Source organism: Cajanus cajan, chromosome 6 (genome assembly GCF_000230855.2).
Source record: "Cajanus cajan strain Asha chromosome 6, NIPB_CcT2T_4, whole genome shotgun sequence".
In the NCBI taxonomy this organism is placed as follows: Eukaryota; Viridiplantae; Streptophyta; class Magnoliopsida; order Fabales; family Fabaceae; genus Cajanus; species Cajanus cajan.
In genome coordinates, this window is record NC_138522.1 from 64,521,756 (window position 1) to 64,534,311 (window position 12,556).

At 28.2% G+C, this 12,556-nt stretch overlaps 1 protein-coding gene across 1 annotated transcript; it reads left to right on the top strand.

Annotated features, from left to right (window-relative positions):
• Window positions 1-7,459: 7,459 nt before the first annotated feature.
• Window positions 7,460-8,984, top strand: PLP9 (PATATIN-like protein 9). Its single transcript, XM_020357655.3, has 2 exons — window positions 7,460-8,507; window positions 8,625-8,984. Exons 1-2 carry the CDS (start codon window positions 7,581-7,583, stop codon window positions 8,820-8,822), a joined length of 1,125 nt encoding a protein of 374 aa, XP_020213244.1. The 5' UTR covers window positions 7,460-7,580; the 3' UTR covers window positions 8,823-8,984.
• Window positions 8,985-12,556: the final 3,572 nt, after the last annotated feature.

A 12,556-nucleotide genomic window follows, 5' to 3' on the forward strand; every position in this document is an offset into this window, starting at 1 on the left:
TACTTAAATAAAAAAATACTATCATAATTATTAATGATCATCATCACCATTAATATTATCATTGTTAACATCACTATTATTGCATCTATCACCACCAATGCTATACTATCATTTTTGTCACACCTATATATATGAATTTAATTTTAACAACTTAATTTATATTTTAATTATTAAACATTTAATTTCTAAAAAATTATTTATAGTAATATGGTAATATTTTATGAAACTGATTTTAACTTTTATAAATTTATGGTATATAATCTGTCTTTAAAAAATGATACCTGAATATTATTAATAACATATACTTTTAATAATTTTGTGTTATATAATTAATGTTAGTATATTAATTATTTAGTTGGTGAGGTTTTAAATTTTAATTATTTATTTTGTGAAATATAATGTTAGTATATTAATTATTTAGTGAGTGAATTTATAAATTTTTAATAGTTATAATTTAAAATTTTATTTTTAAATGAGATAATATCTTATAAGCTATTTATGTGATAATGTATTTAGGATATGTATAAAAATAATAATAAATAATAAATAATAAATAAAAACCAGCTTAATTACGATTTAATAGGAATGTTCATATTTGGTTTGAGTGGAATTGGTTCATATTTGAGAAAAAAGAAATTCAAACCAATTAATTTTAATTAGTTTGATTTGGTTCAAATTTCATAATTTTTTTTAACTCAAACCAAAATAATCTGATGTTAAACAAATTGGTTTTGTTTAGGTTATTGGATATTTAGTAAAAAAAATTTAAAAAATATCTTAAAGAAATAAACATAAACATATTTTTGTCTCAATATTAATAGATAATGCTATCATAAAACAATACAAAATAACATATTTTAGTATAATTAACTTACACTAATTCTAAAATAAAATTTATACTAATTAAATAATAGTATAAATTATAAAATTTAACACATAAATAATTAAAATATATACTACTTAATCTATAATAATAAAAAGAAAATTAACTGAGGATTAGAAGTTTTCAATTGTGAAACCATAAGTCTAAACTGAAACACAGATAAATGTTTCAAAATGACACAAAATTTAACATATTAATTAATTAAAAATAATAATATATAAATAGTTGATTAGTTTGGATTAATTCAAATTTAAAAAATGTGAATCAACATCAAATTTTAATTAGTTTGGTTTGAGTTAACCCAAACTAGGATAAAAATTGAACAAATTTGATTGATTTAGTTCAAATCATTAGATTCATCCATTTTGAAGAACTGATGAACATTTCAAGGTTTTATTTAATAAATACTTAAATATATATATTGATAAACACTAGCTTTTATAATTTTAAATTATTTAGATGCATTGTTACATAAACACTTATAAGATATTATCTCATTTTAAAAAAATTAATTATTATTAAAAATAAATTAAATTAAATAATTATTTAATATACTAACATTATATATATATATATATATATATCACAAAAATATAAAAAAAATGAGATAAAAAACACAACTGGACATTTACTTTTTACAAAAATTTAAAAATAAAAATTTAAGTATCATAAATTAAAAAAAAAAATGCGTCATACACACACATACAAATTCACCTTCTACCTACGAATAATTTTAAAAAATTAAAATATTGAATGGCCAAAACATGATTAAAATATAAATTAGGGTGTTAAAATTAAAATCATAGATATCTTAAAATTATGTTATAAGCTTAAAAAAAATTCATGTTTGTACAAATAATTCCCTGTATATGAAAAAAGGTAAATAATTATAAAATAAATAAATAAAAGCAACCACTACATAATTATTGCATAAGAAAAAAAGCTAAAAAAATGCTAGTAACACAAAATAAGAAATTACCAGTGACACTTAATATTGTAAAATTATTTAATTATATTATACTTTTAGCAAAAATAAAGAAATATTAAGAAAAGAAAAACAAATTACTAGACATGAATAATTAGAAATTTTTTGTGCATAAATTAATATTTATATTAATTGAGGTGAAGAAATAAAAAAAATTAATTAGGGAAAGAAAAGGAAATAGAAAGTAGAAATACTTTATATATTTGGCGTAACCAAGATTCGAAGGTGAATATTTTATAAACTCTGTATAATTCCTATATAAGTTATTATGAAGAACTTAAGAAAAATAATTTAATTTTGTAGATAAGATTTTACTTTAAATTAATCTGATTTAATTAGGAAGTAAATAAAATTTGACCAAAAATTATTTTAATAAAAAATCGAAGCTCGATACTATCCAAATAATTTAACCTTAAATTCAATCCAAAATATTTTTATAAGTTATCCTAAATAAAAATATTTATCAATATATATATATATATATGTAAATTTTTAGCACTTATATAATAATTAAAATTTTTGGAAACTGGAAAGTGTAATACGAATTACGAAATAAAACGGTTGAAATTGGAAGGTCCAATTCCAAATTTCAGTTCAGAGTACATTTGTTGCAGCAAACATTATGAGCAGAATTGTGACCCAGTTGCCTAATGAAGAAAACGGCCTGTGTGAGGCTCGCTCTGATTTATATCCAAAAAGAGGTTCAGCCCACGGAATAAAGTCAGCTTTGAGGTTTGGGTGATGATAAATACACCGTTTTCATATAAATACACCCCCTTTTTTTATTTATAAAATATATAAAATCTCTAAATTACCTTTTTTTTTTAATATATATATAATTTTTAAATTTGTATCTTGTACTCCTCTTTTTTTTTTGTTTTTCCCGTACCTCGCACCTTTCTTCTTCTTTGTTTTTCCCGCACCCCGCACCGCTCTTCTTCTTCTTTTTTTCCCACATCCTGCACCCCTGTTCATTCTCTTCCCTACACCTCTCTTTTTCTTTCTTTTTCCTGCACCCTTCTTTCTGAAATAGTAAAGTTTTTGTTCTGACAATTACTTTTCAGAATAATAAAGTTTTTATTCTATAAAATACTTTCCATAATAGTAAATTCCTATTCCGGAAAGTATTTTCCATAAAAGTTTTGTTATATAATTCCGGAAAGTACTTTCCAGAATACTAAAGTTACTTTTCTGGAAATTTCTTTCCGGAATTATATAAGAAACACACTTCCAAAAAATGCTTTTTAGAACAATAATTTTAATATTTCGGAAAGTACTTTCCGGAATGCTAAAATTAAATTTCGAATCTTATTTTCCGGTATGACAAATTTAACTTACGTGTTTCTTTATCTCCTCATCCACTACCGTCGTCTACCATCCTGTTGTCCATAAGTAATGTTAAATAAGTTAAAAAAAATTATAAATATAAAATGTAATTTAATATATTAATTTGTACCTTATATTGAATGTAGAGAATAATGAAAATTGAATGAAAAATTAGGGTTTAAGAAATAATAGAATAGAAAGTGAAAAATAGAATTTAAAAGATAAAAAGATAAAATATGATTATGTTGATTGTAAAAGAAGAAAAATCAAGAATAAAAACGAAAAAGAATAAAATCATCAAAAAATGACTAGAATGATAAAAAAGGAGAATGAGAAAAAGAAGAAAGAAAAAGAAAAATGATGAAAAAAAGGGTGAATAAAAAACAAATTTAAAAATAAAATTTAAAATAAAAATTTAATTAAAAAGATATTTTAGAAATTTTATTTTAAAATTTTTTTAAAAGTGTACTTATAAAAGATAAGAGGTGTATATATCATCAACCTTGAAGTTTTGTTTCAAAGCCAGCTTCGACGTTTGACACGGGAAATAAGACTGAATGGGATGGCCTATTTCCCTATTGGATCAAGCTTCTATTGTTACCCTACGGTTTCTGACGATGATTTAGTTCGGGCTCAAGATATATACACCTTTTTTTTAAAAAATAAGTACATCTATTTTCTTTTTCAAAAAAATAAATATCTAAAATATTTTATATTTGTTTTTTAATTTTACATTTCTAATACTCAATTTAGCATTTTTTCCTTTTTTTACACACTTTCTTTCTTTCATTTTTCAATTTATACATCTACTTCCTTATTTTCTCTCTATTCCTTACTTATTTTAATATATAATTTTTTAATTATTTGGATTTTACATTATTATCTTCCTCTTTCCTTTTTGATTTTTACATTATTGTCCTCTTCATCCCTTCTTTTAGTTTTCATACATACCTAAGACATAGAATTGGTTTTCAAAAGCTTATAAGCATGTACGTCTTTCTTAACGGTGTCAAAAGTGTCAAGTCAAATGCGTTTTTTTCTTAGAACACTTCCATTATTTACACATCTAGAAAGCACAACATTAAACTTAGTGTTACAAATAATTTTGGTATTTTGAAAAGTATTTTTCGTAAATGTATTATTTTATATAATTTTGAAAAGTTCTTTTGGAAATAGCAAATTTAGTATTTTAGAAAACACTTTTTAAAAATATGTTAAAAACAAAATTTTGAAAAATACTTTTTGGAACACTGATTTTGTTATTCTATAAAGAATTGTTTAGAATATTGCAATTAATGTTCCATATATTATTTTTCATATTACTAAACTTAATGTCAAGGCTTCTAAAGATGTAAAAGGGGAGAAAGTGTTTGAAAAAAAAATGTGCATTCGGCTTGAAATTTTTGAAATTGTCAAAAAAAGTCACATGATCCAAGTGCATGTGAAAACTGAATTAAGTGAGGGTCAAAAATAGTAATGTGAAGATTGAAAAAATTAAACTAACTAATGAAATAGGTGGAGAGCAGGAGAAAACAAGGAGATGCATGTGAAATCTAAAAAAAAAATGAAAAACATGTGTGGAAAAGAAGAAAAAAATATTAAATTAAAAGTTTGAGATGTAAAATTAATAAACTAAAAAAAATAAGGATATTTTATGATTTTAAAAAAAATAAGGAGGTGTATTTATAAAAATAAAAAAATAGATGTATATAATATGAGCCTTTAGTTTAGGTTGTGTACAATTTTCTTTTCGACCTTATTAATAAATATACTTTAAAATAAATTCTTAAATACTTTTTTTTTAAAATAAACTTTATTTTTGGAAATATTTTTTCCTGTAAAATAAGATTTTTGGCTTTTAGTAATTTTTTTAAGATTTTTGTCTATGTCATTTTTTTTTTGTTTTATTTTTGTTCTTACATAAAGTTGATTGTTAAATCTAACAAAATAGAAGCTAAAAAATTATAGGAAACAAAATAGAAAAAGCGAGAAAATTACTAGGACCAAAATGAAAACTACTAAATTTTGAGATGACCAAGATAAGAAATAACTAAAATTAAGAGGATTGAAATAAAAAAAAAATACTAAAATTAATAGGATTAATTAAAAATAATAATAGACTAAATTATAAAGTTTAAATTTTAATTTTTTACTTATATAGACTAAATATTTTCATTTTTAGTGAGCATTTAAAAAATAAATAAACCTTAAACATAAAAGTTTCATATAAGTCTAGTAAAGTTGTAAACATCTTCAAGTTATGAAAAAAAACATAATAAATGGAGAGTAACCAAATACAAAAATCATAAAATATGATAAAGATATAAAATGTGTGATGTAGTATATAATATGAGATATTGATAAAAAGCATGAAGAATGTTAATGTAATGTTGTTCATTCTTTAACTGATTTCTTTGTTATTTCATGTTCAAGTGAGGATCAAATTCAATTTTTGACTAAAGAAGATAAGTACTTGACCACTTGAGCTAACAATTTTTGGTATTATATATTAGTGTATTTATTGTAACATAGTAAGTTGTAAAGTGTTCTAATTATTTATAAGTTTTTTTCACATTAGTAAGTTGAGTTGTCAATCATGTTTGTATTGATATATGATCAGTGTATTATAATGATGTATTAAAGTTGTTGTTTTGTGTTGAATGTTATTTATACGTTGATGTTTTTAAACTCTAGCTTATCCTTGTGTATTTCTATATGGTTTGGATTATGATGATCATACGTGGTATGAGAGTATGGTATAGGGATAAATATGGAGTTATGCAGTGAAGACCATTTAGTGGTGTTGAAGTTGGATGTTCTTTTGTTGATTACCATCTAGGGTGATTATTGTGTACATAATATCAGTTGTTTGACCGACAATTTAAGTTGTATAATTTATATTTATGAGATTATTGTACTTATATTGCACATATTTATGTAGTTGTTTTGCCTTTATATACATATGATATAGTATATATTTTCATATTTATAGAATTATAATACTAAATTAGTTGTTTGTAACGATGTTGTTTAGTGTAAAAATTATAACGAGTTGTTATATTTATCATATTTAAATATTTAAAATTTAATAAAATTTATTCAAATAAATATTCAGTACCTATAAAATAAATATGTTTTCATTTTAATTATAAATATTTTTATTTAGTTCTATCAAATTCATATTTTTTTCGTTTTATTTATTTTTTTAAATTTTTATAATTTTTTTGTATTTTCTTCGTTAAATTTAACAATGTTTCTAATGATAAAGATGAAAATACAATATTTTTTTATACTAATAAATTTTTAAAAAATAATAAAATTAAAACCTCCCATCTCACAAAAATATAATTATGTTAAATATGATATAAATATATTAGAACAATATTAATTAGAAACATATGATATAAATATAAGTTTTAGTGAATAAAATATGAAAATTGAATACTGATACTTGTATTATATATTTTGAATTAATTTTTTATTGAAGTATTAATTATACATTAATATTTTGAATATTTTGAAAAAAAGAAAAAAAAAACATTATCTTCTTCTCTTTTTTTTTCACATCCCACTTCACCATTTCATGTCACAGCACATTATTATCTATATTACCATTATTTTGACAGTGCCACATCATTAATAATGTTATGTCATCAAAATCCTTCACCTGGTAATATCATATCAATAAAATCGCAAAATTACGATGTATGAAAATACATTTAAATAAGTAAATTAAAAAAAAAATTATGAATATATATAAATACTAATTTGTTAGTTTTCATTCTTACATAATTACTAATAAAAAAAAATAACACATCATGGATTATTTTAAATTTGACTACATATTTATAATATCACTACTTTTAAACAAATTGTGTATAAGTAGCAAATTATAGAAACTCCCCTGGCCTCTAAGGATTAAAAAGGCGTTGCTGTGTGGACGTTGCCGGAAACGTGAGTGAAGATTCCCCGTTTATCTTCCTCAGCGTGCACTAACAACCTGGCAATGGCATAAATAAGTTATTAAAATTATAAAAGGAAACGCCTACGAACACACAAACCAGAGCAAGCCATAGCCGAGCCGACTCACAAGTCACAACCCCACTTCAGCACTTCCCGCAAAACAACACGCGCACTTGCACCTGCACGTGCAAACACACGTAACGTAACACTCCCTCCCTGCACCACTAGTAGTAGTACAAGAGTGAGTGAAGTGAAAACTAATTATTAATCACATCACTCGATTAAATAAATAAATAAACAAAAACACCAAAATATCAACCACAAGGACCAAGGCATTATAACTAAGTACTAACCCATTCCCAAACACACCTTTCACTTCCCCTGCTTCTCTAACGCATTCTCAACTCATAACCGCGTTTTCAGATGGACCTTAGCAAAGTCACGTTGGAGATCTTCTCCAAACTGGAGCAACAATGGCTCTCTCACTACGAAGCCACCGCCAAAACCCGCATTCTCAGCATTGACGGCGGAGGAACCACCGCCATTGTCGCCGGCGCCGCCCTCCTCCACCTCCAGAACCAGATCCGCGCCCAAACCTCCGATCCCCACGCGCAAATCGCCGATTACTTCGACATCATCGCCGGAACCGGCATTGGCGCGCTCCTCGCCGCCATGATCACCGCCGACGACGGCTTCGGCCGCCCTCTCTACACCGCCGGAGACGCCGTCCACTTCATCGCCGAAAACAACCGCGAACTCTACAAGGCGAAGGGCGGCGGCGTGTTCCGCCGCCGCCGGAGATTCTCCGCGAGGAGCATGGAAAAAGCGCTGAAGCGAGTGTTCCGGCGAAAAGAGGAAGAAGGACGGTTGTTGACTCTGAAGGACACGTGTAAGCCTCTGCTTATCCCTTGCTTTGACCTCAAGAGCTCTGCGCCATTCGTGTTCTCGCGAGCCGACGCGTCCGAGTCACCGAGTTTCAACTTCGAGCTTTGGAAGGCATGCCGCGCCACGTCAGCAACGCCTGGCCTCTTCGAGCCCTTCCACTTCGCCTCCGTCGACGGGAAAACCTCCTGCGCCGCCGTCGACGGTGGTCTGGTGATGAACAATCCGGCAGCGGCGGCCGTGACGCACGTCCTCCACAACAAGCGCGACTTCCCCTCGGTGAACGGCGTGGAGGATCTCCTCGTCCTCTCCATCGGAAACGGAGCGCAGGCGAAGAGAGTGAACAGCGTCGGCGAATGCTCCACTTCGGCGGTGGTTGACATTGCTCTCGACGGCGTTTCCGAGACCGTTGACCAGATGTTAGGAAACGCCTTCTGTTGGAACCGTACGGACTATGTCAGGATTCAGGTACCCATTGATCACACTCTTTCGTTCCCTAGAAAATGAAATTCACAAACAAATTCGATTCACTGAATTAACTCTGTTTAGACGGAGTTAATTGACGGCGTGTGTGTAATTGTGTAGGCCTTTGGTTTGGAGGGAGAAGGAACGCAAGCGGAGGAAAAGAAAGTGCTGAACGAAAGAGTGCTGGAATCGTTACCGTTTGGTGGGAAACGATTACTGCAGGAAACTAACGGTAACAGAATCGAGAGCTTTGTGCAACGTCTTGTTGCTACCGGGAAAACAAGTCTGCCACCTAGTCCCTGCAAGGTTCCGCTGTGAGCCTCTCGTGACGGCCGTTTTTCTTTCTTTTTTTTAATATTTTAACGCTGCAACTTATTGTTAGCATGTGATTAAAAAAAAAAAAGTTCTGAAGTTTTATTTTATCTGTTGTCGGAGTGAATAGCGGTTAATTAATAATTACATGGTAGAGTTTGTTTGGCTTTTCCGGTGTGCTTCGGATTTTGACTTCGACTAATGGAGTGTGGTGAGGTGAGACATATTTTCCAAACGAAACACAAGGATTGGAGTTTGATAATTTACGGTTTTTTTTTTCTCTTTTATGGGACACATGGTTAGATAAATGGTGATTACGGTTCCATGTGACTGTAAATTCCCCAAAATGGATGCGTGATTCGCGGAGTTGGAGCACCACGACTAGGCTCGTGATCAATCTCTTTTTATTAACAGACAAAAACTAAAGTACTACCATGCAATCCAGGCTAAAAGGTTCCAAATCAAGTTTTACCTGATTGATTTAACTTTTTCTAGAAAAATATTTTTATTGTATATTCACTGGATACAGATAAATCAACTATTTTATTGGGCGCAACTTCATTCTAAAAACTAACTTAATTCTAGAATTTATTTAAACAATAATAAAATTATCTTTGAGAAATTAAAGGCGTAGAAACATAGTTTAACAAAAGCAAAAGGCGTTGAATATAAATTTTTTTTTATATATTCATAAATTTTATCTTTTAAATTTTATAATTAAAACTTTTTTAGACATTATTTTTTTTAGCCTCTATAATCATATAAATTTTCTCTTTTATTCCTTATAGTTGCATGTATATACTTTCCTTTTTTAATTTCTATAATTGTCTAAACTTTTATTTTAAAACTCTATTAAAACAAACAAATTAAATGTGCATTTGATACATATTAAGGTATAATACAAAAAGAACACAAATGCTTAAGGTATTAGAAGACTTTTATTAACTTTAGTTCTTAACATTTTTTATTAAGTAATGGATAACACTAACAAAAAATAGTGTTAAAATCATTACAATACTTTTTTCTTAATATTAATTATCATATTAAATTATTCTTAATAGAAATAATGGTATAAAAAATTATGATGACCAAAATAATATTGGTGGTGGTGACAATGGTAGTAACGACAACAATAAAGACATGATAGTAAAAGATGTTGTCAATTGCAGTGGTAGATTACAACAGTGATGATGGTCAGAGATAATGGTAGTAGGTGACAAAGGTGGTGGTGTTGGACAATGATGCTAAGGATTATAGTAGTGTTGATACAACACCATGGTAGGGAAGGTTTTTGTACCACCACCCTGCCCTTTACAATTGTCGCCACCCTCCACTACTATCTTTTTGACATTGATTAATTATCTCGAGAATTTTTTTGTTTATTATGTAAGGTGCAAAATTGAAGTAAAGTATTAAAAAGTTGGTTATTTAGATAAAATTTCCACATTGTTAAACATTCTCGATAAAATTTTAAAAATAAAATAACAACAAGTATAAAAGGCTGAAAAGGCACCCTAAGAACCTTTACAATTGAATACTAAATCTAAAGGTAAACCAATATTTTTTACCAAAAAAAAAAAACAAGCAAAATCCATAAGTAATAAAAAAAATTAGGAGCCTAATTAAGTTTCACCAACAACATTCTCATCATGCATATCTAGTTGGATCTCACATTTAGATGATGTATAACCTAAACAGTAGAAACAAAAAAGAAAAACATAGGGAGTGAGAATACATCCCATGACATGTCTTTATATGAAAAAAAGGTCGTGCAACATTTAAGTACATAACATGCATATATACGACTAATTAATCACAAATCTAATGGCATATTAAAATATTAACTTTGTGTTCTTTTTCTCTATTTCATGTGATACAATTTCTCAATCACACATAAATAAGTATCTTGAGAGCAAATGAAACTCAATGAATCACTAGTGTTCGTATCACCACTCTCAACTAGGATGAACATTCAATAGAGTTCAGTTAGAGTTTCTTTAATGCGTACAAGATACTTCTTTCTCAACATGTTGATAAGGAATACCCCAATTGTGAAAACCCCCAAGGTCAAGATAGATTATCATAGATATCTCCTTAACCAAATATCTTTTCTAATACCTCCAACAAAAGTATGCACAATGCTTAAACAAGTGCATATTACAAATAAACTCAATTCTCAAATGGCTTAGTCCCCGACCTAGACTTGACACAAATGGCTTAGCATTTCACTTATACTTTAAGGAATGACTAAGCCCTAGGTTTGATCTTACACAAATGACTAAACATAAGCTTAGACTTTAACAAGTCACACAAATATTTGTACCTTTCTCACAACACAAGTCCTTAATAAATTATATTATCATTTTTTCTTCATTTAATGTTTTCATAACTTAATTAACTACTCTTAACTAATTAATCTTTATAACATTCAAACATCTAGATCCCAATGCAATAACACCATACAAGGATTTCAACATTAGTATGACCATGTTGTGCACTAGCATAGTTGTGTTAGGCTTGGTGAAGGCAAGGCACAAGTGTCCTGCCTAGCAAGCATGGTCACTCCCACTTTGTCACATTTTTGCTTTGTTTATGAGCACAAATATGCTATACTCAACATAGTTGTGTTCAAGTTCTCACTTTCCAATTTAAAAAAATGGAGTGCAGCTATGGCTGCTCCTAACACAACCTTGCTCCACTTGATCATGGTCTTGTTCCCCTTAACATAAGTTGTGCTCCTTTTAGCATGCATGTGCTCTTGGAATGAAATTCTTAAGGATTACAAACTTTATTACTCTTATGAATATGACTCCAAAATCTTCCTTTTCCCTAATTAAGTCAAAATTACACTAGTTTTACAACCTAATTAACGAGTAATCAAATTGATTGTTTAAACATTATATAGTAATTTCATAGAAAATACCAAAATAAGAGCCTTAACATATAAAACAGAGAAGATATCAAATTATGTAATTCACTCATGTAAAGAAAATTATTTATGGAATAATCAATCACAATACAATTTATTACCTTACAATTCTATCAAGTATATGTATATAACAAAGAACACTCTTTTAGGGTGTTCAAAACCCCTCCATTCACATGCAATTTGAATCCTAAAGAGATTTGGGCATCACTTTGCTACCCACAAAATCAATTCATGTGCATGGTGAGATAAAACTCATTCCTCCTTACCTCAATAGTATGATATCTATTACAAAGGCTGCAGTTTATTTCACCATGCTTTCTCTCAAGTGTCAGAAACAAACCAAAACTTTCTCTAAAGTATTTTCTTACTTACTCCGTAGACTCATAATATATTAAGTTGGATTTCTAGAATCTGAGACCTACCACTTAGTTTTAGACTAACATAACCCAACTTGTTTTATTTTTCTAAAATTACCTCCTCGATTTAATTTAAAAACCCAATTAAGCTAATACAATAAATTGTATATTATTATTATTTCAAAAACAATAGGTTATGTTGTTATTACACCACCACCTTGGCTTCTACTACTATTGTTATCGTCATTAATGTCATTAGCACCATTATCATCTTCTTTATCGCTATTATCATTGTCTCAAATCATTATCATATTATTGTCACTATTATTATTAGCAATATTAATATAATTATTAAGAATTTATTAAGATAACTAATAATTATTTTTGTTCCATAGACACGATCTACTGGTGACCTAAAGCCAATATCAAAAATTAATTTGCATTTGTGAAATTTA